This window comes from Notamacropus eugenii, chromosome 4 (assembly GCF_028372415.1).
Source record: "Notamacropus eugenii isolate mMacEug1 chromosome 4, mMacEug1.pri_v2, whole genome shotgun sequence".
Classification (NCBI taxonomy): domain Eukaryota; kingdom Metazoa; phylum Chordata; class Mammalia; order Diprotodontia; family Macropodidae; genus Notamacropus; species Notamacropus eugenii.
Genome location: NC_092875.1, coordinates 66,198,631 through 66,224,855, shown reverse-complemented (window position 1 = coordinate 66,224,855; position 26,225 = coordinate 66,198,631). Strand labels below are relative to the sequence as shown.

General features: G+C 39.4%; 1 protein-coding gene across 2 annotated transcripts in view; it reads left to right on the top strand.

Annotated features, from left to right (window-relative positions):
* Positions 1-25,529, top strand: part of SLC25A42 (solute carrier family 25 member 42) — a 65,971-nt gene extending 40,442 nt beyond the window's left edge. For both annotated transcript variants that reach the window (XM_072601571.1, XM_072601572.1), the window contains exons 3-8: positions 7,103-7,208; positions 14,297-14,322; positions 14,935-15,101; positions 15,854-15,970; positions 17,826-17,977; positions 22,759-25,529. In XM_072601571.1, the coding sequence (XP_072457672.1) occupies positions 7,103-7,208; positions 14,297-14,322; positions 14,935-15,101; positions 15,854-15,970; positions 17,826-17,977; positions 22,759-23,084 (894 nt within the window). In that variant the 3' untranslated portion in view covers positions 23,085-25,529. The remainder of the gene's footprint in view (positions 1-7,102; positions 7,209-14,296; positions 14,323-14,934; positions 15,102-15,853; positions 15,971-17,825; positions 17,978-22,758) is intronic.
* Positions 25,530-26,225: the final 696 nt, after the last annotated feature.

Here is a 26,225-nt window from a genome sequence, read left to right as displayed (position 1 = left end):
GTGAAGGAACACCATAGTAGGTGGAAACTTAGCATGTACTCTCCATGGTGGTCATGTATATGTTTGTGTGTGTATGTGTGTGCTATACATACATATATACATGTGTATAATACATATAAACGTACATATGTATATGCACATATGTACATCTCTGTGGATATACATATGCATATGTGTATATTATATATCACAAACAGATTAGCTTGCTTATCTGCTTTTCCTTAGCTTAATAGGGCTTATTTTAATAATAATAATACTTCGAAGATCAGTGATTTGGCTGGTGTGGATCTTTCCTTTACCATTACCAATTGCAGCCCCCTTTATAACTTAGTAGCTTGTGTTCAAGAATTGCTTTAGCTGAAAAATTCACACCCCTATGACCAATTTGATCAGCCTCTTCCATTTTAACTAGTTTGACCCTTGGGCAGCAGACATAGAGTTCATCATCAAGCCCTTTATCTAAGCCTTTCCTGCTTGGTAGAACATTCAAGAGCTTACTCTCCACTGGGATAGCCTTCAAGAACTAAAGGTCACCTCTATGCCATGATGAGGCATTGGGAAAGAACATTAGCAGATGTCTAATAATAATAGTGAATCTTATGTTTTACTTACTGATGTAATTTTTTTTTACTTTATTGAAGAGCATAAGAACTATGATTATGTATGTAGTGTTTTATGCACATTTATTTTATTTGGGCCTTATAGGAACACTATGAGGGAGAGTGGAATGAAAGTACTGGTATTTCCATTTTGCAGATTAGGTGATAATCAAGACAGAACTGAACCTTGGTCTTTTGATTCCAAGTTTAGTGTTCTTCCATTTTTAAAAAAAAAATGCTTTAGATGTTTTGGAGGGTTTTGCATCAGTGTCAGTTTTTTGGCGGGAGGGCAAGCAGAAATTTTCTTTGGTAATTTATTTGTTTTTAGTTTTCAACATTCATTTGCAAGCTTTTGAGTTTTGCATTTTGTTCACCTTCTTCTCCTCACTTACTAAGACAGTATATAAACTGATAATGGACCCTGTGTACACATTCATATTAAACATTTTCACATTAGTCATGTTGTAAAGAATTAGAACCAATGGGATGAAGCACAAGAAAAAGAAACAAACAAAAAAAGAGAGAGAGCAAACAGTGCACTCAGTCTTCAGTCAGACTCTGTAGTTGTTTCTCTGGATGTGGATGGCATTCTCCATCATGAGCCTTTTGGAGTTGTCTTAGAGCTTTGCTTCTCAGAGCCAAGTCTACCAAAGGCAGTCGTCTCTGGTTCTGTTCCCTCGCTCAGCATCAGTTCATGTAAGTCTTTCCAGGTTTTTCTGAAGTCTGCCTGCTCATCATTTCTTATAGCACAATGATATTCTATCACAATTATATTCCATAACTTGTTCAGCCATTGCCCAATTGATGGGCATCCCCTCAATTTCCAATTCTTTGCCACCACAAAAAGAGCTGCTATAAATATTTCTGTACATATGGGTTCTTTTCCCATTTCTGTGATCTTTGGGATACAGCCCTAGAAGCAGTATTGCTGGGGCAAAGGGTATGGTTTTTATATATATTTTATATATTCCTATATAAATATATGTATACATATGTATATGTTTTATATACATATATTCTTTTATAGCCCTTTGGGCATAGTTCCAAATTTCCCTCTGACATGGTTGGATCAATTCACAACTCCAACAACAATGCATTAGTGTTCCAATTTTCCCACTTCTCTAACATTTATAATTGGCCTATTTTGTCATGTTAGCCAATCTGAAAGATATGACATGGTACCTAAGAGTTGTTTTGATTTGCATTTACCTAGTCAATAGTGACTTAGAGCATTTTTTTGTATGACTATATATAGCTTTAATTTCTTCATCTAAAAATTGCCTATTCATATCCTTTGACCATATATCAATTGGGGAATGAATTCTTATAAATTTGACTGAGTTTGCTATACATTTTAGAAATGAGGCCTTTATCAGAGACACTGGTTGTAAAAATTCTTTCCCAGTTTTCTGCTTTCCTCCTGATCTTGGTTACATTGGCTTTGTTTGTGCAAAACCTTTTCAATTTAATGTAATCAAGATTATAAATTTTGCATTTTATAATGTTCTCTATCTCTTGTTTGGTCCTAAAGTTTTCCATTCTCCATAAATCTGACAGGTAAACTATTCCTTGCTCTCCCAGTTTGCTTATAGTATCAGCCTTTATATCTAAATTATTTACCCATTTTAACTTTATTTTGATACACAATGTAAGATATTGATCTATGCCCAGTTTCTGCTATACGGTTTTCTAGTTTTCCCAGCAGTTTTTGTCAATAGTTCTTATCCCAAAAACTGACGTCTTTGGGTTTATCATACGGTAAATTACTATAGTCATTGTTGTCACTTCTTAAACCACTTCCCAAATCCCACTCCCCAGTGAACATCCTCCCATGTTCCAAAGAAAAATAGGCCAACACATTCACACTGATAGTCTACAGTGGTCTTGCACACTGCCTACTTATCATTTTTTCTATTCTAAAAGTAAGGAAATGTGTTTCTATCTTCCACCCTCAGAAATCAAGATTCATCATTATTGATCTGAATTCTAATATTTTTTAGTATTGCTGTTTTATATGACAGTTTTGCCTTCTTCACTGTGCATTAGTTTACACCTCCTCATGTTTTTTAAAAATACTTATTCATCATTACTTAGGGTTCAAAAACATTCTAATACATTCATTCATATATTCTGCCCTTTGTTTAGCTGTTCCTCTGTCTATGGGTATTCACTTTGTTTCCTGTTTTTCTGCTACCACTAGGCTGTTGAGGGATGCACAGAGCTCTGGGCATGGAGTTTGGAAGATCAGGGACCCTGGGCAGGTCACTTCACCTGAGTTTCCTAATCTGTGAAGTGGTTATGATAATAACACCTACCCCAGGGTTGTTGTGGGAGTGAGATGAGATCTAAAGCGCTGTGTTATCTCAGTACTCCTGTGATTAATTCTTCCCACAAAATGGCGCAGTGCTCTTTATATCACATCACACCACCTCTTACCCTTCTGCTTAATGATTATTGGAAACTGCCCACCTGGATAGTGGAGTAAGACACTCCAGCTACTTCAGTGTATGAAAGTGCAGGTTTGAATGTTAAAATAACCTCCCATTTTACCTTAAGGAAATGAACACCTCACTAGGAAGGTTTGAATATAGTCCCTTCAAGATGCGGGAATTGTGTATTTTCTACTCTCTTACTAGATGATTTATAAATGTTGATTGAATTGAATTAAATTCATGGTGCTAAAAACTGACCACAAGGAAAATCGGAAATTACTCTGAAAAGATAAATATTATCATGGGTTTTTGCATATCTTTTTCTTTGTTTCAAGGAAGGTTGGAGCTGCAGGGTAATATGATCCTACTGCGGTATAGTATGGTTTATTGGCATGAATATCAGATTGAGAATCAGGAACCTTGCACATAGATGGGATATTGGACCAGATATGAGACTTGGGTACTGCTTTGTTTTCAGCTGTTTGACCTCACCCTCAACACATCATTTTACTTTGTTGGATCTCAGTTTACCCATCTGTAAAGTGATAGGATTGTACTAAATTATTTGTAATCTTGTCTTGTCGCTAACTATTCCATCTTCTCTCCTGGCCTCAGTTTCCTTATTTGTAAAATGAGAATTATTTTTTTGTATTTGTATTACAAATTGGTAATGATAGCAAAATATGGAAATGGCCAATGCTGGAGGAACTGAAAGAAGATTAATGTATTGTTGTTGGAGCTTAGAATTTATCTCAATTCTGGAAGGTGAATGAGGATTACATAAAACAAATGTTACCGTACTCAGTGATGATAAGTCCTATATGCACCAAAGTATATTCTGGCATTTTTTGTGATAGCAAAGAACAGATGCCCATCCATTGGGGAATGGGTTAAACAAATTATGGTACATGAATTTAATGGAATATTACTCTGCTGAAGGAAACCATGAATGTGGTGAATATAGAGAAGCACTAGAAGACTAGGTTCAACTGATACAGAGTGAAATGAGCAGAACCAAGAAAACGATAGACACAGTGACTGTAGCATCTGGATGACTAAGCAAAAAGTATGAAGAGAGCCCTCCCCCTTCATCCCTGTTTGGAAGCAAGGTGTTCTAGGTTATAGGACATTAGACTTTTTCAGTATGTTTTCAGTTTTGCCAGCCTTTTTTCCCCTTTATTATAAAAGGTGGCTCTCTGGGGGAAGCTGAGGGAAGGAATACGGTGGGAGATTGAGGTGATACAGAAGCAGATGATATCAGTGAAAATCATTTTTAAAAGTGCAGCCACATCCCTTGACTCATCTGAGGCAGTGTGACAGAATGGATACAGAACTTGCATAATGTCAAGAAGAACTGGATTCAAGTCCATCCTTTTACCCAGACTAGCTCTGGGACTCCTAAGCAAATCACTTAAACTCAATGCCTTAGGCAACAAGTCTAAATTTCTTAAAAGAGTATTCTATTTTTCCAATAACATGTAAAGACAATTTTTAATATTCACTTTAAAAATTTTTTTTTGAGTTTCAGATATTCCCCCTCCCTTTCCTTCTCCCTTCATATGACAGTAAGCAATTTGATGTAAGTTATATATGTGCAATCATGTAAAACATATTTCCATATTAGTCATATTATGAAATAAGAAACAGATGAAAGAAAAAACACACACAAAAGACAGAGTGAAAATAGGATGCTTCTGAGCTTCTTTCAGACTTCACAGTTCTTTCTCTGGAAGTGGGTAACATTTTCCAATATTAGTCCTTTGAAATTATCTTGGATCATCGTGTTGCTGAGATTTGGCCAAATTACTGAACATTTGCCAAACAGCATTAGTCAAGGATCTAGACAAACCAAGCCCTTTGACCCAAAGATCTTATTCCTAGCCACTCATTCCAAGGAGATCCACAAGCAAAGGTCACATATGTGAATAGTCATTGCAGCATTTTTTATAATTGTAAAAAACTACAGGTAGAATAGGTACTCCTCATTTGAGAAATAGCCAAGCAGATTGTAATACATGAACATAATGGAGCAATCCTGTGTCCTATGAAAAATGTGAAGAGTTCAGAGAAGACTGTGAAGATGACTTATGTCGCAGAATTATGGATTTAGAGATAGACCTTCAAGGACATCTAGTCCAGTGCTTTCATTTTATAGTTGAAGAAACTGAAGTCTAAAGGGATAAAGTGACTTGTTCAAGGTCACACAGGTCAGGATTTGAACTCAGGTTTTGGGGACTGTAAGGACAGAGAACATTAGCAGAACCAGCAGGCAGTGTACATAATAACTACAACAATGTAAAAACGAAAGAACAGCGACTGAGACTGGCTCAGGGAAAGAGTTCAGAAAACGAGCCTCCTCTCCTCCTCAGTATCAGAGCAGGGGACTGTGCTTAGGCAGCACAGCTTACTGCCCAACTCAGTCAGTGTGGTGCTTTGTTTTTATTTCTCAGTCTTTGTCACAAGAGAAGGCTTCCTGGGAAAGGGAAGGGAAAAGGTTGTATTTGGAAATCAATTTGATATAAATTTTTTTTAATGAAGGGTTAGACTTCATCTCTGAGGCTTTTTCAGCACCATCTGTGAATCTGTTTTTGAAAGTTTCCAGATATGCTTCCATTTAATATTTTAGTTCCTGCCCCTTTATTTCACCTGGGATATGCTCATTGAGTTATTTTTCTGTCTACTCTAATGTACAACATGTCCCAGTTTTAGAATCATCTTTGAACTTTGAGTGGACTTTTATATTGTTTTGGTACTACAGGCATTCCTTGACCAACATTGTTTTATGATAACATCATAATACATTATAACCAAAGCTCACTATGTTGCAGAATTCTACTGTAATTGTCATTCCATCTCAGTAGAGAAGCTAGATGACTGGAGCTGTTCTAAGCCCAGTGGCATTAAGTGCTCTTCGCCTGTGAAATGACCCATTGTATTGATATAACTGGCTGTTCACGGTTGCTATTTTCCTAAGTTTCCCCAGGGCCACTAACCACTTTAAGTTAAATATGTGTATTTGTGTTAGTGTGCTGATGACATTTGAAAACTGTTTTCAGCATAGAATGTGCTTTGAGAATTCAGTCATTTCAGAAGTGGTGATGGAGTTTTGCTCTCAACTTAACCCTTTGTGACAAAGACTGTCTATAGATAAAGGTACAAACTGTAGCCATTTAATAGTGAGAGACTAACTGGGCCATATAGGGAGAAAATCTGTGACCAAGGGTAGAGCTTCATTTTTGTTACTCTTTTTTTTAAACAAATGAGACTGGATGGTAAAGAACCATGTGCATGTGTGTGTTGGAGAAGTTAAAGAAAGGAAGATTCTTTATGTTTGCCTTTTAAGCTTTTGGTTCAAAATAATTTTTAAATAGAAATGGTCAAGGTTTATTTGTTTAGTTTGAATGAGACAAAAAAGACTTAGGCCTTGTCTGTTCACAGGTCAGTGATCTGAGAACTTTGTACCTCACATGCGTAGTCACCCCTGCCTTGCAAGGTCTTGCCAGACGTTGTCTTCCTTCTGATTAGAATAATTGAGGTAGTTAACTTTGCACAGAAAGACTTGAATTTAATTTCACCTGGCTTTAATTAGTACAGAACCAATGGAAGTTATAGAAGCTAAGTTTAATGTCTTTAGAAACCATCTAGTGTAGTCTTTTTTGTGTCTGAAACCTATGGACTCCTCAGAATACTATTTTTAAATGCATAAAATACATAGGATTAAAAAGGGAAACAGTCATTTTGAAATTAGGTTATAATTTTTTCCTATCCAAACTCATGGACCCCCTGAAATCTATCCACAGACTCAGGTTAGGACCCCCTGAACTGGTCTAACCTGCTCATTTTACAGATAAAGAAACTGAGGGCTAGAGAAGAGGAGTGATTTAACTAAAGGTATACAGTTACTGAGGCTGTGGTTGAAACAAATTGGTGGAACTCAACTGATTTTCACATGGTTATTTGAAAACAACTGTTTTGCATTTCAACTTACTGGATAATTTCATTTGATCATGGCAAAATAAACTTCCTTTGTTACTGATTGTTCAGTGTTTGTCTTTTTTGGTTTTGTTGTAGGAGGATAAAAGAAAAGTTCTCAACTCCCTGTTATCCGGGGCATTGGCAGGAGCTCTTGCTAAAACTGCAGTAGCTCCTCTGGACAGAACCAAAATCATCTTTCAAGGTAAAAATGCTCTCAGCCCATAGTATAGTGACAACATTTAACTTAAAGATGAAAAAATGTAGGGAGAATGTGATCCCTGACTTCAAGTATTTAAATGGCTGTTATATGGAAGAGGAATTAGTCTAGAAGGAAGTTGCACCCAGATTTCACCTTGCTGTCAGGGAAGATGAACAGTCAGAATTAGGAAAATGGAGTGCGTGTTTTTAGGAAGTAGTTGGTTCCCTCTTACCAGATATATTCTGAGAGAGGGAAAATAAATATGTGAGGAATATTGTAGAGAAAATTCCCCTTCAGCGTCTGAGTGGACTTACTAGATGACCTCTCTAGGAAGAAGAGACAACTCTTCCCTCCTCCCCACTTTTCTGTCCTGTCTCTGTCCCTAAAGGGAGCTAGATCTAAGAGAAAATGGGTAACATTTCCTTCTTGAGTGTGTTTCCTTCTTAGAAATGGTGTTTTTCCTAATCCTCCCTCTAGCTCTAGTTCTCACTTAGAGAGACGGATGGTTAACATCTAAATATTCCTAAATAGTTCTTAACAGAAGGATTTAATGATGATTACCTGAGAGTTACAGTTTTCTAGGAAGAAATGATAGTTCGGATGGACAAATACCACTTCAATTTTTGTCTTTGTTTTCTTTTATTATGTTGCTGGAGTGAGAGAGGCCCTCGTGCAAAACAGTTTTTATCAAATTTCATTCTTTGGGATTCTGTTCTATTAAGAGTTTTGGCATTTCCTTTTCTACTACTAGCTTACTTGATCTTTCCTTCCTTGTACTTGAAAGAGTATTTCAGTACAGCCTTTTAAAATCTATCTGATATGCCCACCAGATTTTGCCTCATGCATGCTACACATGCCCCTTTTTATTTCCTTAGCTCACCAAAAGACAAGTTCATTTTCAAAACTTTGCTGAAATTAAAGAGGAAAAGGCAAAATTACCTTTGCAGAGCACATAATTGTTGTTTTAAAACAAAAAGAGTCTTATCCTGACTTAGCCTCTGTCTGGCCCAAAAGACTGACAACAAAGTTTCTGGTTAACTAGCATCTGATCTGGCCCTCTCCTCTATCCCGATTCCAACTTACCCTAACGGTCTACTTAGACGAAAGATTATCTGTGATGGAATTTGAGGGACCACAGCAAATTTCTTTGCTGCCAGGGGGCTAGTCCCCTGTCTCTTTCTTTGCTTCTCACACTCTTATCAGCCTAAGGATATTTCTGCCCCCTCTTTCTTTACTTAGGTTTTTGCTACAACCTTTAATGTCTCCTAGGATGACATTTTCCTGTGTCTTCCTTCTAAGTTAGAAACCATAGTTGAATATTGCAAGGAATCAGTTTACAAAGGAAGAATAGAAATTAAAAACACAAAATAAAATAAAAACATAATAAATCAAGGTTCCAAAAGATCAGTATACTTGGACAAGATTTCTAAAACTAAGCTAGTTTGATCGTAAACCCTGTCAAGGAGTGGACCCAGCCTCCTGCAACTAGGCTGTAGTTTTTGGCAGGAGGAAATGGTTTATGTATATCTCTTTATCAGCTTTCTGAAGAATTATGTGTGATTTGTTTGGAACTAATCATATTCAATTGATTTGAATTAGAAAGCTGCCTAATTGTGCATAGAAACAGTGTTCAGGAGAAAAGCAACAGGTAATCAGGAAGTTGAGGGCAGAATTCTGCTATTTTGAAAAAAACCTCTTGTAGATTTTATAGATCTAAGATTAGGTTTTTCTGGTATTAAAAGTGGGTGGAGACTTAAGGGACAACTGACTTACTGTTCTTCAGCTAGTTGAAGGGCTGTCAGATTGAAGAAAGATGTGACTTTTTCTGCTTGACACCAGGGGGCAGAATAGAGCTGTCAGCTGAAGTTACAAGGAGGCATTTCTTACTGAAATGTAATGTAATACTAATAGTAATACTTCATAATGTAAACTGTCCAACAATTGAAACACCTCCCTGAGGAGGACTTGAGCTCTTTGTCACTGCAGATCTTGTCACGGCATTAAGGGATTCTAGAGAAGGACGTTGTGTTTCAGGTGGGACTAGACTCAGTGATCCCCAAGTTCCTTGTCCAACTCTAAAGAGTCTATGATTCTGTGTCATGACATCGTTGTCACGTAAGCACAGTCTGTATGAGTGGTTAATAAATGTCAGCACTCCTGCTTTCTGCTACAGCTGCTTTATAAGTTTTATAAATTGATGATACATAAAGTGTGTAAGTCAGTCATTTCCCACAATATATCCTTCACACTGCCAAAATCCTACTGCTTGGTTTTGTCACCTTTCCCCTAGACTGTGGAACTAGGCTTCTAATTTGTCTGCCCCTTCACATGGCTCCTGCCAAAGTAGTCTTTATAGGCCATAATTCTGACTACATTGTTCCCCTACTCAAGAATCATCAATAGTCCCCTATTGCTTTTAACACACACTCTTTTGTCTGGCATTTAAGATTTCACATTTTGGTTTCAACCCATTTTTAAAACTTTATTTCACATTATTCCGTTTCAGCTTCTCTTAGTTCTGGTGAAACTGGAGAGCTATTACTTCTTCTTCTAGTTCAGTATACCTCCTGTCTCTTATCTACTTTCACACAAATCATCCTCTATGTCTTGAATGTACAGTCTTTTTCTTACCTCAGGGTTCAGCTCATTTTTTCCATGAAGTCTGCCATTGGAAAAGTGCCATCTCCCCTACATTTCTCTGCAGCACTATCTGTCTTTTACTTCCCCCTCCCCCATCATGCTCCATCTTACATTTACCCCTGTATTCTTCTCCCCTAGGAAAATGTTGTCTCCTAGAAAAGCCCAGGACTGTCATTTATTTGTTTATGTACTCTGTGGCTTACACAGTTTGAATGTTGAGTTTTATGTCCTCCTTCCACAGCTAGGCTTGAACCTAACTCTAGGTTTCCCTTTCCTTCTAAAGTTAGCATCCTCCCTGACCTGATATGTAGTAAGAAATTAAATGCTTTTTGATTAATTATTGACTTCTTTCAGTTACATTGTACATCACAATGATAGTAGCCAAAGTCATAATACCATTTTACTCCTATCATTTGATGCTTAAAACATGAGGTAAGTTACCCAGGTATGACCATACACATTTTATGAGTGAGAAAACTGAGGCTCAGAAATGGCAAATGACTGACTTGCTATGGGGTTACACAGGTAATCAGTGACCAGATCAGAATTTAAAATCAGACCCTCTAATTCCCAGACCAGTCGGTACCTTTTGTAGTTTATCATGCTGCCTCTTTTCCTTTTCATCAGTGCCTTCCCTGCCCACTCCTCTGCCACTCCATCTTCCTTATTACCTCAGAAAGGACTTCTTTTGGTCAGAATTTAAGAATTGCAAGGCACCTCAGTGGCCATAGAGTCTGAGCCTCATGTTAAAGAAATCCCTGCTATAAAATCCCGTCAAGTGATCATCCGCTGTCTCCTTAAAGACTTCCAAAGAGGGAGAGCCCACCAGCTCTCAAAGGATGCTCATTGCACTTTTGTCCAGTTCGAATTGTTGGGAAGTTTTTTTTTTCTGCCTCTGTGAAACTTTCCCATAGTTGCTGGTTCTGCTCTCAGAGCAGTGAGCAGTGGCAAACATTAGAATGTAAACTCATTGCAAGTAAGGGGATCTTTCATCCTTTGTATTTGTATCTCCAGAGACAGAACATGTCTAATATCTCCTGCACTTGACAGCCCTTCAGGTACTGGAAGATAGCTATCAAGAGCATAATGAGCAAAGTCCTGTCTAGGTTGATAGGTCGGTAGTCAGAGGCTTAGGAAGCTAGGCCTACACATAGCTGACCAATTGAAAGCATGCTTCAGTCCCACAGTACCATGCATTTCATCGACACTTTCTTGTTATTCATATCTGAGTCCTCTCTGTTGATATTTTATAATCAGTGAAACTGAAGCCCAGTATGTTTAGGGTCCATGTTGTTCAGTGGAAGCTGCTCAAATCACCAAATCAATGTTTAATTAAGTTCAGAAAACTTAGTAAAGCTGGAAAGGGCCCAAGAATAGAAATCATATAATGGCCAGAGCAGGAAGAACCTTAAAAGATGGGACATAGAGAACTTTAGAACTGGAACTTCCTTTAGGAACTTTCTCTGGGCCAGAGGTGTCAAATAAGGTCCTGCTGAACTCCCTGGTGCAGCCCAAACCAGATCCAGATATAACTGGAAATATTTAACAAAAAAAATAAAAGTACAGTATGACATAAATAATGTTCATTTGAGGTTTTCTAAGCCTTTGTGCAGTTTGATACCACTGGTCTAGTCCATTTCCTTCATTTTACAGATCAGAAAACCAAAGCACAGAACAGTTTAGTGATTTACCAAAGTTCCTGTAGCTAATTATTGGTGGAACTTGGGACTGCTTCCACCATACAATATTGCCCTGCCATTTGGTTTCAGTGCTTCACAGAATCCCTTATTTCTTTAAGGGAACAGGTTTGTTTTTAATTATCATACCTTTTTTCTGTGTTAATAATTATCATTGTCTCCCATCACTAACCAGTAGCCCTCTCTGTTCAAACATTTGGCTATGCAATGCGTGGAATACTTTTCGTTGTTAAGCTAGTTTAGGGGCGTAAGGTAATCTTTTGCGTAATATTTGCTTTTATAGCATTTTTCATCTTAAAGAATTTCTAAGTGGAGATATATAGAGCGCTAGGCCTGGAGTCAGGAAAACCTGAGTTCAGATCTGGCTTCAGACACTTACTAGCTGTGTGACACTGGGCAAGTAACTTAAGCCTGTTTGCCTCAGTTTCTTTATCTGTAAAATGAGGATAATTATAGTACCTGTCTCTCAGTGTTGTTGTGAGGATCAGAGATAATAATTTTAAAGAGCTTAACACAATGCCTGGTCCAGAGTAAGTGCTATATAAATGTTAGTTACTGTTGTTATTATTGTGGTTCCCTTAAGATTTAAGCAGTCCCTCTTTAAAGAAGGCCTATCATTCCTAGATATACTTGAATGAAAGGCAAATGCAGCCTGTCCATTAGAAAAGTTAAGAGGCCATGGACTGAACCGAGTGAAATCTAAGATCCTTTATCACTGCTAAGATTGTTGTACTCACTGTTCCATTCTGTAGAAAACTACAGCGATTGAGCCACTTCTGTGTCTAAGCTCGGAGGAGAGGCTGGTGCTTTTCATAACTAAGTCCTCTCCCTTGATGCCTGGACAGAACCCAGAGAAGGTGCTTGAAAGGACCAACTCATGCTGAAAATGTCCTGATCACACACGAATAACATCAGCCTGTTCTTCCCAGTCCCTAAAGCAGAAGAGTTAGAAATGTCACGCCTTTTTTCTTTTTTTTTCTTTTTTAAAAAAAATTTTATTTTATTATTATTATTTTTTAATGTTTTACAATCACTGCCATAAAAGTCTCGCCTTATTTTCAAAACACACACACCCTTGGGCCAAGCTTGATCTTTTCAATCAGCAAACCTTTATAACCTTTCCTTTAAGACTACACTTCTTTTTAATAGAAATATAAGGACTGATGATCATGAGAACCATTTAAGTGCGATTTGCCTGGGGTTCTGTGTGCCTTCAACTGGCATAATCCTAGCACTAGCATATGCTGGCGTTGTATTTTCAAAACTCTCCACAAGGAAGGGCCCAACTTAGGTCATTAAAACCCTTTATGACTTCATGTTGTTCAGTGTCCAACTCTTCATGACTCTGTGGATTGACCATACTATCAAGGATTTTCTTGGCAAAGATACTGGATTGGTTTACCATTTCCTTTGCAGTGGATTAGGGCAAACAGGTTAAATGACTTGCCCAGGGCCACACAACTAGTAATGTCTGAGGCTGAATTTGAACTCAGGTCTTCCAGGTTCCAGTCCCACTCCTTTATCCACTGAGGTGCCTAGCTGCCTCCTTATAGTTTCATGGTAAAATATAATTTAGCTTATGAATAAGTAGTTTTTACTTAGAGCTTTCTGTCTTATTGCTTTGCCCTGGGGCCTTGTCACTTCTTGTCATTTAAGCAGGCTCAATCCAGGGTACCTCAGAATAATAAGTATTGTTGATCCTTCAGTGGAGATCAAGGATTCCCCTTCAGCATGAAACTTTCCTGGTGGCTCCAGAATTAGTCTCTTCTAAGAGACTTTTCTTTTTTATTTCTCTCTGACTGTTTCTTCAGTTGCTTTGAATAAAGGGATTCCCCTTCAGTTTATAGACTCTTAGCACCCACCATTTTTCCTACTCACTTTGGCTCACTCACAGTGTTACTGTTTCAGGGTATGTATTTTATCTCTCTGACCAGATTGTAAGCTCCTTGGGGGCAGGAATAGTATCTTGTATTTCTTTTGTATCCTTCATATTGTTGAGCATATATAGGCACTCAAATCAATGCAGTGATTGTCCATTGAACTAAGTTGGCCTGGGCAAAGAGAAGGTTGAGAAAAGTACAAGATACTTCTTTACTGGGAAGAGGAACTAAGGGCCCTGTCTCAGGACCAGACCTCTTAAGGGTCTCCCAGGTTTGGGGAAGGCCATATTCCCAGGGCTGCTGAGCCACCAGGGATAATGTAGAGATATGAGGAGTGCCATGTGGGGTTCCAGCCCCATGTGGCTTCTCTGTTGCCTAAAAAAGGAAAGAATGGGGAGCTGTGGAGAGGAGGAGGGAGGGCTTGGCTGAAGCCTGGACAGAAAGGACATTCTCTCCCCAAGTCAGCCCTGCTTTTCAACAGGTAATGGCCCTTTAAGGTGTGTGAATCACTGCCCATCTTTTGATTTGGAGCCTTTGTCCTTCAGGAAACAGTGTGTCTTGTGAGGACACCCTAGAAAGGGAAAATTCCAGAAGGATGAAGAACAGGAGGGGAGGACCCTCATTTCTAATGGGAATTTTTATCATTTAGAGTATCACTTAGTTTTTTGGTTTTAAGAATGTCAAGTAAAATTCTGATTCCAGAGCCAAAGGTTTAGTCCTTTACTTACAGTTCATCAATAATAGCTGCACATTTTTCAGACTTTAATTCAATCATTGACAGAAATGATCTGTGTTGGTGTTACATGGAACTTCGATCTTGCTCCTGACAAGTCCTGCGAGTCCTAACAGTCTCTTATTCTTGTGTTTTTTCCAGTGTCTTCAAAAAGATTTTCTGCCAAGGTGAGGCAAAGTGCGTAACCCACGCTGACCTAAAGGATTTGCTTACCAGCCCCCTCAAAGTCTTCCTCTTTGGGGTGGTTAACAGCTATCATGCTTGCATTTTATTTGCAGAATGTGTTCTAATAAAATGTTACAGGAAAGAAAAATCTTTGAAAGATGCAATTTTCCCTTTATTCCTCCTTCCCAAACCAAATCTCAGGGATTGATCTGGGACCTAAGCCTAAGGTATAGGGATGTCTTTGCCACCCAGTGATTTGACATGGCCACCTTGCATGGTGTGGCTGGTACCACCACTGCTCGGACAGAGATGATGGTCTAGAGCTTTCAAGGGTGTGGTTCTTGGGAATCTCTTTGCAGCTCTGGTTTTCTTTGCGTGTCTGAGTATGTGCAAGCCAGCCTACATTCCAGAGTGCTAGGGCCTTAAGGGAAGAGTGTAAATGGCTAATGTCTTCCGGTTTGTTCAGGTTTTCAGCCCAGGAATCCCACCCTGCAGGGACTTGCTCTACCCCAAGTGAAATGTTTGAAAGGCAAAGCAAGCAAAAAGCAAAGCAAGACCTGGTGCTTTTTCTACCAATCCCTTAACCTACTGTTCTTGTTTCCTCTTGTATATAGGAAGCCTTTAAGCTCATCTACTTCACCTACCTCAATGAAGGCTTCTTCAGCTTGTGGAGAGGCAACTCTGCCACCATGGTCCGGGTGATCCCCTATGCTGCCATCCAGTTTAGTGCCCACGAGGAATACAAAAGGATGCTGGGCCGTTACTATGGCTTCGAGGGCAAGTAAGGCAGAAAGGGCCCCAGAAATGGGGTGGCTAGCTTAGGAGGGTAGCAGCCTGAGTTTTTGGCAGTGTCATCCCCAGTGTACATAGACCTGGAACTGCTCCACAGAGATGTGAGCTTGTACAGGCAGGGCAGTGGGATTAGGTCATCTGATGTCTTCAGTACTGCTCTTCCCAGCCTGATTCAAAGGTTCATTGTTGAACTGACCAGTGGAGACATTGTTATGCCTTTTTGTTGTGGGTGTGGGAAGGGGAAAAGCAAAACCAGAGGATGAACAGGAAGAGGCAGTGGGCCTTCATCACCTAGTACCTAATACTGTTGCTGTTAAGGAAAGAGTCCAGGTGACAGATCAGTCTCTGAAAGGTACAGACCTAAAGAGTGGTCTCAGCAGTGGGTGTGACTTCAGAGCAGAAGCAGTTACCTGGGTATATAGAGTCTGAAAGGGACTGCAGAGATCATCTCATCCACCTCCCCCATTTTTCAGATGAGGACCCTGAGACTCAGATTAAGTGCCTTGCCCTCAGCTCACACAGGCAATAAGTAGCCCACTCACAGTTTAATTACAATGCTCATTCGAGTATACTTTCTGTTATTCTCAACCCCACAAGATCCAGGCAGGGCCAGCTCTTACCACCATCAGTGCCAAGAGATTGTCATGCACAGAATAGCTCAAGTTCTAGACTTTAACGTTATCAAGGTGACTCATGGCTCCTTATACTCCCCTCTTGTTTGTCTCCCTCACTTCACTTCAGCGCTTTGCCACCTTGGCCAAGGCTTGTTGCTGGTGCGTTGGCTGGTATGACTGCTGCATCTATCACCTACCCGCTGGATTTGGTGAGAGCCCGGATGGCTGTTACACCAAAGGAAATGTGAGTGAAGACATACATGATTATAACTAACATTTATGTAGGATCACTTTCAGAGTTACAAAGCACTTTACATAAGTTTTTATTTGAATCTAACAGAAATCTTTTAGATAGGTACTCCAGCAATTTTCACCCCCTATTTACAGAGAAGGAAACTGAGACTCAGAAGGACAATGGTGTTCCCATGCTCACACGGCTAGTGAAAACCCGAGGTAGGATCTGAACCCAGGTGTTCAAGACTGGCTTCAATCATCTTCTTTCTCTCCAGGCCACAGAGCCTCAGATCTGAGTTGGATTTCCTGGGTCTGAATGACCCTTTGGATCATGAATATCAGCTCCTCATTCCAAACTAAGTTAGTTGGAAGATCTCTTTCCCAAAGCTCCTCACATATAGTGGCATGATGAACAGGCTTGGCATAGGGTACAACAAGTGGTAGAAGAAAATGAGAAAGGCAATAATTGCTTTTTCGTGTTGGTTGGCACACTGGGCATGAATAAAACCTTAAGTATAATCCCGAGTCAGAGACAGGAAGCTCTCATACAAAATATTTTGCTTCATTAGTCCCATATGTTAAAGTTTTATTCTAATACTTGGGTATAGTTCACATGACATACTTTCAGCCAACACCTTTTCACCATACAGTTCTTGCTTTATGTAAATTCACATTACATTGACTTGACTTCTCACAGTGGCCCAGGTTCTGCTCTGGCTCCTAGCAGGCAGCATCACCAGTGTAGCCCTGTACCAGGGGGTCATCCTGAAGCCACTCTGGCCCATGCACTGAATTCACTCAAGCTGTGGGGGCAGGTGGGGCACAGAGCCTAGGAGGGAAAGGTCTGCACAGTGGTCTACTTTTGTTAAGCAAAAAGCCGGGTTAATGTTTAGATATTTAAGCAGACCACATCATAATGTCACAAAATCCCTCTGTCACAAAATTCATCTGCCTGAGACACAAATTAAAGGTCAATTTCCAAAAAAAAAAAAAAAAGGTTGTACGGTTTCTAGGACGTGGTGGAATGTTTCTTTATACTTAGAACATGAGGGCACATCTTGATAGGGTCAGAGGGCTGTGCTCATGTCTCTCCTAGTGCATCCATCCCGGAAGTCAAGCACCATGGTGGGCCTTCCCCCACTGCCTGGCATGAAGGATGCTGCCTTTCCCTTTGGCTCGGGTAATTACTTCTGCAGCCCAGTGCTCCTGGCTGCCCAGTTTCCTTCCAACCAAGATAAAGTGAGGATTGGATTCATACAACTCAAAATGTTCTCCTAAAGCACAGCCATCTCTTATTCTTGCTGACCTTGGTATTGGTGGCAGCAGTCGTCTCAGCATCCTTCTTTCCTTTGGTTTTCTTGATTCTGCTCAGAGCAGTCTAGGAGTTTAGTACTTTCTTTTTCAGGTATTTGTAAAGACCTATTTCTAAAGTATGTATAGTCTGAATGGTTTCCACTCAGGAACCTGTTTTTTGTTTGTAATGTTGTTCCTATGGAACTGACTGCTTCTTATAATGTTGTTTTACCTAACACATTTTGGTGGAAGCAGTTAGTGACCTTAGTTACTGAGAGTAGTGCATTGTCTGAATCTTATTGTTATAGAAATATGAGTTGTAATTAAGTTAAAGTGCTATCATTTTGCACTTTGCCGAATGTTTTATGAAGTAGCTAGTGCAAATATGATTATCTCCATTTTGCACTGGCTAATCTATGATCCCTTAAACCCTGGTCTTAGGATTTCAAATCCAGTACTCTTTTTACTCTATCCTGGTGACTCTGATAATTGAGTAGGTGACCTGTGAAGGCCATTATTAAGATTTCTGAAAATATAGGATACTGATGAGGCCTGGTTTTATTGTTTGACAGGTACAGTAACATCTTTCATGTCTTTGTCCGGATGTCCCGTGAAGAAGGTCTAAAAACTTTGTACAGGGGCTTTATGCCAACGATCCTTGGAGTCATTCCTTATGCTGGGCTGAGTTTCTTCACCTATGAAACACTAAAGAAATTTCACCGTGGTAAGGAGGGCCTTGGGAAGATGGTGTAGGAATATTTCTTCTGGTGGCAAGAGGGGTGGTGAAAGAAAAGCACTAAACTCTGAATAGGGAGTGGATTTGTTTTGTTTTAAAAAACAGAAGTATTCACCATTGATTTGATGCCCACTTCAAATGATATGTCAGGACTAAATTTGAAATTTGGAGAGCTTTTTTCCAGACCTGGAATAGCACTTTTCCCCCAAAGATACCTTTTTTATATGCTTCTTTGTTCCTATTCAATGTGATGTGTAGTCTTAAAAATATTTTAATATTTTATTTTGTCCAATTATATGTAGAAACAATTTTACATTCATTTTTTAAATTTTGAGTTTCAAATTCTCTCCTTCCCCTCCCTCTCTTCCCTCTTCATTGAGAAGATAAGCAATTTTATATAGGTTATATATGTGCGGTCATACAAAACATATTTCCATATTAGCCATGTTGTAAAAGAAAACAGAGACCAGAAAAAAAAGCAAAAAAAATAAAGGAAATTTTCAAAATTAGGCTTCACTCTGTATTTTAGACTCCATCAGTTCTTTCTCTTTTTTCATCATGAATCTTTTGGAATTGTCTTAGATCATTGTATTGGTCAAAATAGCTAAGTTGTTTACATTTGACGATCATACAATATTGCTGTTTTTGTGTAGTGTTCTCCTGGTTCTTCTCACTTCACTTTGCATCAGGTCATATAAGTCTTTCCAAGTTTTTCTGAAAGCATCCTGCTTATCATTTCTTATAGCCCAATAGTATTCCATTGCAATCATGTACTACAACTTGTTCAGCCATTCCCCAACTGATCAGCATCCTCTCAATTTCCAGTTTTTTGCCCCCACAAAAGGAGTTACTATAAATATTTTGTACATATAGGTCCTTTTTCTTTTTTTAAAAATCTCTTGGGGGATACATACCTAGTAGTGGTATTGATGGGTCAAAGGATATACATATTTTTATAGCCCTTTGGGCATAGTTCCAAATTGCCCTCCAGAATGGTGGGACCAATTCACAACTCCACCAACAGTGCATTAATGTCCCGATTTTCCCACTTCCCTTCTCACATTTCTCATTTTCTTCTTCTGTCAAATTAGCCAGTCTAATGTGAGGTGGTACCTCAGAGTTGTTTTAATTTGCATCAGTAGTGATTTAGAACATTTTTTTCATATGACTACAGATAGCTTTGATTTTTTTTTTCTGAAACTGCCTGTTCATGTCCTTTGACTATTTATCAATTGGGGAATGACTCATATTCTTATGAATTTGATTCATTTTTGTATATATTTGAGAAATTAGGTCTTTAATCAGAGAAACCTTTTTTTTTCCAATTTTTTGCTTTTCTTCTAATCTTGGCTGCACTGGTTTTGTTTGAACAAAACCTTTTTAATTTAATGTTATTAGAATTATCCATTTTATATCCTGTAATGCTCTTTATCTTTTTTTTTGTTCATAAACTCTTCCCTTATCCATAGATTTAACAGGTAAACTATTCCAAGATCCCCTAATTAGACTCTTTATGTCTAAATCATGGTAATCTACTCTGCTATCTGCTTCCATTTTATAGATGAGTTCATCCCATTCACATTCAGTCATGATTATTAACTCTGTATTTCCCTCTATCCTACTTTTTTCCCCAGTTTATTCTTCATCTTCTTCTTCTTCTTCTTCTTCTTCTTCTTCTTCTTCTCTCTCTCTCTCTCTCTCTCTCTCTCTCTTTCTCTCTCTCTCTCTCTCTCTCTCTCTCTCTTTCCTCTCTCTCTCCATCTCTCTCTCTCCATCTCTCTCCATCTCTCTCCCTTTCTCTCTCTCTCTCTCTCTCTCTCTCTCTCTCTCTCTCTCTCTCTCTCTCTCTCTCTCTCTCCTTTCACTCTGTTCCTCCTCAAAAGTGTTTTGCTTCTGACTACCATGTCTCCCAGCCTACCCTCCTTTCTAATAGCTTCCTTCCCTTTTTTAAAATTTCCTCTCCCCTGCTACTTCCCTGTAGGGTACAGTAGATTTCTATACTCAACTGAGTAAATATGTTATTCCCTCTTTGAGCCACTTATAGTGAAAGTAAGGTTTAAAAGTTGTCCATCCCCCACCCTCCATCTTCCTCTCAAATGAAAGGCTCTTTTGTGACTCTTTTCTGTAAGATAATTTACCCGATTTTACCTCTCCCTTTCCCCTCCTCCCAGTGCATCCCTCTTTTTCATCTCTTAATTTTCTTTTTAGATAGTCTTCCCATCATAATCAACTCACGCCCATGCCCTCTATGTATACTCCTTCTAGCTGCCCTAATGATGATAAAATTCTTATAGGTATCATCTTCCTTTGTAGGAATGTGAACAGTTCAACCTTATTGACTCTCTTATGATTTCTCTTTCCTGTTTTCCTTTTTATGCTTCTCTTGATTCTTGTATTTGAAAGTCAAATTTTCTATTCATCTTTGGTCTTTCATCAGGAGTGCTTAAAAGTCCTCTGTTTCATTGACTGTCTAATTTTCCCCTGATGGATTATTTTCAGGTTTGCTGGGTGATTCTTCCTTGTCATGCTATCTTCTTTGCCCCCTGGGATATCATATTCTGAGCCCTTCACTCCTTTAATGTAGAAGCTGCTGAATCTTGTGTGATCCTGACTGTAGCAACATGATGCTTGAATTGTTTCTTTCTGACTGCTTGCAATATTTTCTCCTTGACCTGAGAACTTTGGAATTTGGCCATAATGTTCCTGGGAATTTTCATTTTGGGATCTTTCAGTTGGGCACAAGTGTATTCTTTCAATTTTATTTTTTACCTTCAGGTTCTAGGTCTAGGATAGGCAGTTTTCCTTGATAATTGCTTGAAATATTATGTCTAGGCATTCTTATTTGATCATGACTTTCAGATAGTCCAATAATTCTTAAATTCTCTCTTCTTAATCTATTTTCCAGGTCAGTTGTTTTTTCCAATGAGATAATTCACATTTTCTCCTTTCTTTCATTCTTTTGATTTTGTTTTATTGTTTCTTGATGTCTCATGGAGTGCTTAGCCACCACTTGCTCAATTCTGATTTTTAAGGAATTATATTCTTCAGTGAGCTTTTCTACCTCTTCTTCCATTTGGTCACTTGTACTTTTTAAGTTCTTCCCTTCAGTGGATTTTTGTGCTTCTTTTACCATTTTACCTATTCTATTTGTTTTTTAAAAAAAGGTTTTTTTTTTCATTATTTTTGTGCCTTTTCTACCAAACTGTTCACTGTTTTTTCATTATTTTCTTGCATCACTCTCATTTCTTTTCCTGATTTTTTTTCCTACTTCACTTATTTGATTTTTAAAATACATTTTGAACTCTTTTGGAAATTCCCTTGGGGCCAAAGACCAGTTCACTTTTTTCTTTGAAGCTCTGCCTGTAGCTGTTTTGACATTGTTATCTAATGAGTTTATGTTTTGATCTTCACCGTAGTAACTTTTTATGATTAGTTTCTTTTTTTGTTGTTTGCTCATTTTTCAGCCTATTTTTTGTCTTTTACCTTTATGTTAATGTTGGGCTTTGTTCCTAGGATGGGAAGGGCACTTTCCTAAGCTTCAAATTTTTCGTGCTACTGTTTTCAGAGCTAGCTCTGTGGGTCTGTAGTTTTTCAGTTCTTCCAAGGTGTTATGACTAGTGAGAGGTTTGGTCACTGTTCTCCTGGCCTATGCTCTGTTCTGTGAGTTACCATAAATATTCTTTCCTGCCCTGGAACTGTATCCAGGGTACTTGCTTCTGCTGGTGTTCCTCCTCACCCTGGGACTGTGACCCAGAACTACATATAGGCAATGCAACAGAATCCTGCTCCCAGTTCCAGCAAAGGGTATCCTCCTTCTGACCAGTTGTCTGAACCTTTTACTGTCTGTGGGCTAAGAGCTCTGGAAGCCACTGCTGCTGGCTTGCTAGGACAGCCTGTGCTGGACTGTGCTTCACTCTCACCCCAGTGAGGTAGATCTTAGCTGCCAGCTCTAAGTTGTCTTAGCCTGGAAAATTGTTTTACCCTGTCCTTTTGTTCTGCTGCTTCAGACTTCATTTTGAGGCATTATTTTAATGTTGTTTGGAGGGGAATTTAGGAGAGCTCAGGCAGACCCTTGCCTTTATTCCTCTGTCTTGGCTCTATCCCTCAATAAGATAAGATGGGTTTTAATCCAACAAAGTTAATTTTCAGCAGTACGTCCCAGGTGTCCTTCAACTCATACAAAACTATATAATCAAAGCCCTCTCAAAATCATGAAATCCCATTTTGCAGCATCCCTTTTTTGTTGTTTTTGGGGACATCATTCAGTAAGATTTTATCACACCAAATTCAGAAAAAATGGAATAGGCCATGGTGCATCTCTTTGAGGAAAAGGAGGTCATAAGACCGTGGATTTAGAAACAGAAGGGACCCTTTTCAGAACTTAGAGGCCCCCTAGTCCAACTTCCTTGTTTACAGATGGGGAGGTTGAGTGACTTGTCCAAGATCATACAAGTAGTGAATATCAGGGCCTTGGTGTGAATACAGATCACTGCACCACACTACGAAAGCTTTGTTACAGAGCAGAACCCTGCTCAGGTACAGGCTGAGCTGTTTAACCTATGGGAGTCTGTCATTTATAGCTGAGCTTTTTGAAACAATTAAAACATACCCTGGCAAGATGATGACAGGACCTGGAGTTGCACCCTGCCATATTTTGGTTCCTAGATGTCTGTCTCCTCTCTAATTCGACTTGTGAATATTTATTAAGTATAAATGATGTGCATTGAGTAGGCAGCATTTGTTGATTTTCCTCATTTTGTTTCTTTTAGAACACAGTGGACGATCACAGCCATATCCCTTTGAGCGAATGATTTTTGGTGCATGTGCTGGTCTCATTGGCCAGTCAGCCTCCTACCCCCTAGATGTTGTACGGCGACGGATGCAGACAGCAGGAGTGAAGGGTCAGACTTACGATAGCATCATATGCACCTTGCAGGACATTGTCAGGGAAGAGGGAGTCATCCAAGGCTTATACAAGGGATTGAGCATGAACTGGCTTAAAGGCCCAATAGCCGTGGGAATCAGTTTTACCACTTTTGACCTAATGCAGATTCTTCTTCGTAAATTAGATGATGCTAGTGGCAGCCGGAGTTAATGCTCTAATGCTCAACTACCCAGATTACTTACTGAAGCACATGTGTATATGTAGAAAATGCTAGTACTATCCCCAACATTATTGTGAAATGTGATTTGAAATTTTACTTTATTTTTTTAAATAATTGAGTTTGCAGTTCTAAAAAGATGCACTTAAGACTGATCTTCTCTAACACCAAGTTCTCTTAGAGCAGCAAGTAATCTTTGAGCTCTAGGCATTATTTGTCCTCTGAATTCTTCCCCTTGAAGATGTTTCTAACCCTCATATTAGTGAAGAGGACTGTGCTTCTGAACCAGGCCCAAAGCACATCCAGGAATTAGGAGGATATCCTAAGGTGGTCACTGTCTGAGGAGTGTCTAGGGAATATAACATCCTACAAAGTGCAGTATTTCACTTTTGCAAGTTTGGTTGTTTACTAGATACCTGAATTGAGGTTAACATTCTTTTGAAAGGAAACATTCAGAGTTCTATTATTCATTTTTTTTTAAATTGGTGCCCAGAAGGGAGATGGATTCATCAAATCAAGGATCCCAAATGAATTCTTATCCAAGGTCTAGGACTTTTTGCATTTAATCTGTCCATGCCTCTGAAGAAAGTAAATAAGACAAGAGGGTCTGTAGGACCATCATAAGTTTCATCTCATGAGCTGTTGGAAGTAGGTAAACGTTATCCTTTTCTCCAGTGGAATGGGATGAATATATTTTGAGCCCTCCTAGGTCTTGAGAAACTGTTACCAGAAAGTAAGTGTATATTTCTATAAATATCATATCCCTGATCCTCCTTAAATGCTTTCATTCTTGATACAGCATTGTCTGATGTATGAGTACCATAGACTTCCATATTTCCCTAGAAATATCAAAGTTTTTGAGATTTAGAACAGGGAATTTTGTAAACTTGAAATTCATAGGTCACATCCTTCATTGAATATAATTGCTGCTAAGTGACCAGCTTAGAGGAGAATTCAGTCTGTTACCAGACCTGGCAGATCAAGGCAGGTAAATCCTTGTTGTCTTAGGAGCTCTCTCATCAATATGCTTCTTTACAGCTGGTAGATGGACCAGCTTGTGTGCTTCAGATAGAGCAGGCTCATCTTGAATTTGCTCACAGAAAATGACACCCTCAAATACGGCCCTCCCACAGTGACCCACAGTTGTCTGACAGTCACCTGATCCTGTTGCTTGGGTGCCATATTTTCCCAGCTGTAAGTGGGCCGTGGAGCCTGAAGAACAAAGCCTCGCAAATGTGCTGCTCTGGAGCTGGCAGCACAGTGCAGCACTTCCGAATGTCTGCTGTGATATTTCCTGGGGAAATTCCTCCTCCCTGGCTTAACACATCCCCCCAAACACACTTTTTCAAAGGGAAGGGGAACATATCAAATTATTCTAAGCCAAATCTTAGAGCACAAGAATCTGCGTAAGAGAATGTCCCATATCCCAGATGATCTCAGGATCCTCAGTGAGGAGGCGTATGTCCAACTCACATCAGAAGTAGAAAGGTGCTGGGAGGAGATTCTTCCTCCGGAGGGTTTGCTGCTCAGATGGAAAGGACTGCGGGTGAGAAATCACAGGGTGCAGAGAAAGTCCTTTTCCAGTGTAGGTATTTTTAACTGTCTGATTTTTTTAAAGGTCAGAATCTATATCATGACTTCATTAGTGTAAAATGAAGATCATTGCACAGTCAGTGAAATTTGAATGCCCTTGTGTTTGATTCTGATTTTGTACTCTTGCTTTAAAACCAAATAGCTAATGTGATGAGTTCCCATTTTGCAATCAAGTTCCACTTAGCCAAGGACATTCAGCTTGGATATTTAAGTATTCCTCTATCGCTGTAACGTTCAGTAGCTGTACTTTCAGAGTCCTGGTTAAGTTTCCTTTTACTAGGAAGGTGTCCTCGGTGAAGCATTGACTTTCTAGGTGGTGGTATAGGAATAGTGAGCATCTCTTCTAACTGGTATGTGAAGTGCCAATCCCAGCCCCTTTGAAGGGAATGAACTACCCTCTTCTGAAAGGCAGGACTGGAGGAAGGGGATGGTAGCCTGTCCCCACTGAGCCCCCTCCAGCTCAACACTATCTCATAGAGTTCTAGACACCTGGGAAACCAAGGCTTGTTTTGAATGGCTCCTTTTGAACATCTTGCACTGTGTTCATCTGTGTTTTAACACCCCCTTCTAGTACAGCTTCCCAAATCTGTCTTTGGAAAAAGGGAAGTGTAGACTCCTAGCATCCACAGGATTTTGTGTCATGTTTTAAAATAGAGATAGAGAAGAGAGGAGCTTAAATTTGGCTGTGTCACTGTTTGTTGACCTGAAATGAGATCATATCTGGGCAGTCTCCAGCAAATCATCATGGTCCCCTCCAGAAGTATAAACTGGAATTGAAAAAAGATGGACTTTGGGGGAAGCCCAGGGTGGTATCTTTACTGAACAATAAATTTGAAAACCCTCCAGTTACAATAATAGTTACCATGGACCTAAGAAGCTTGTTTTTCAAATCTTCTTTCCTGCAAAACATTTCCCTGATCCACATGTTTATTCACATGACAGACAATCCCATTTTCTGAAATCATTTTGGTTGGGGTTTGAGGGGAACTTTGCACAAGTCTTTGCGTATGAACGTAACTGAGATGTATGTGTGTGTGTATGTGTGCATGTGTGTCTTATATGCATTTTAAATAGAGATATTTTTCCCCTTGCCCAATGCTTGGCTTATGGGTGTAACGAGCCTGCTCTGTGCTCACACTTTGCATGTGGTGTGCCTGTCCTGTAATTTCAGTGCTGCCTGAACAGAGAGGATAGAAATGAGCCATGATTCTCACTGGGGAGAAATCTTCCCACTCCCCCAGGCTGCAGGCTGCATGTTGGAAGGCAAGGGCTGTATTGCTCACACTGCCTTCTCCCCACTCTGTCTTCTGAGCTCAGCTCATTCTCCTGTACTGGCCTCTGTGGGTTTGTTGTAGGAGATTTCGCTGTCCTCTGGCCTCTTGTACGTTCTCTGCCAAGCATATCTGTTACGTTCTGCAGTTATTCCTCCCTCTGACCTCAGTACTCTAGGGGATTTCATTACCCAGGAGGCATTTTGGCCACGCTGCAGGTGTCCAAGGAAGAGTAGTTTTGAAACTGTTGTCAGCCTCTGTTCCATGGAA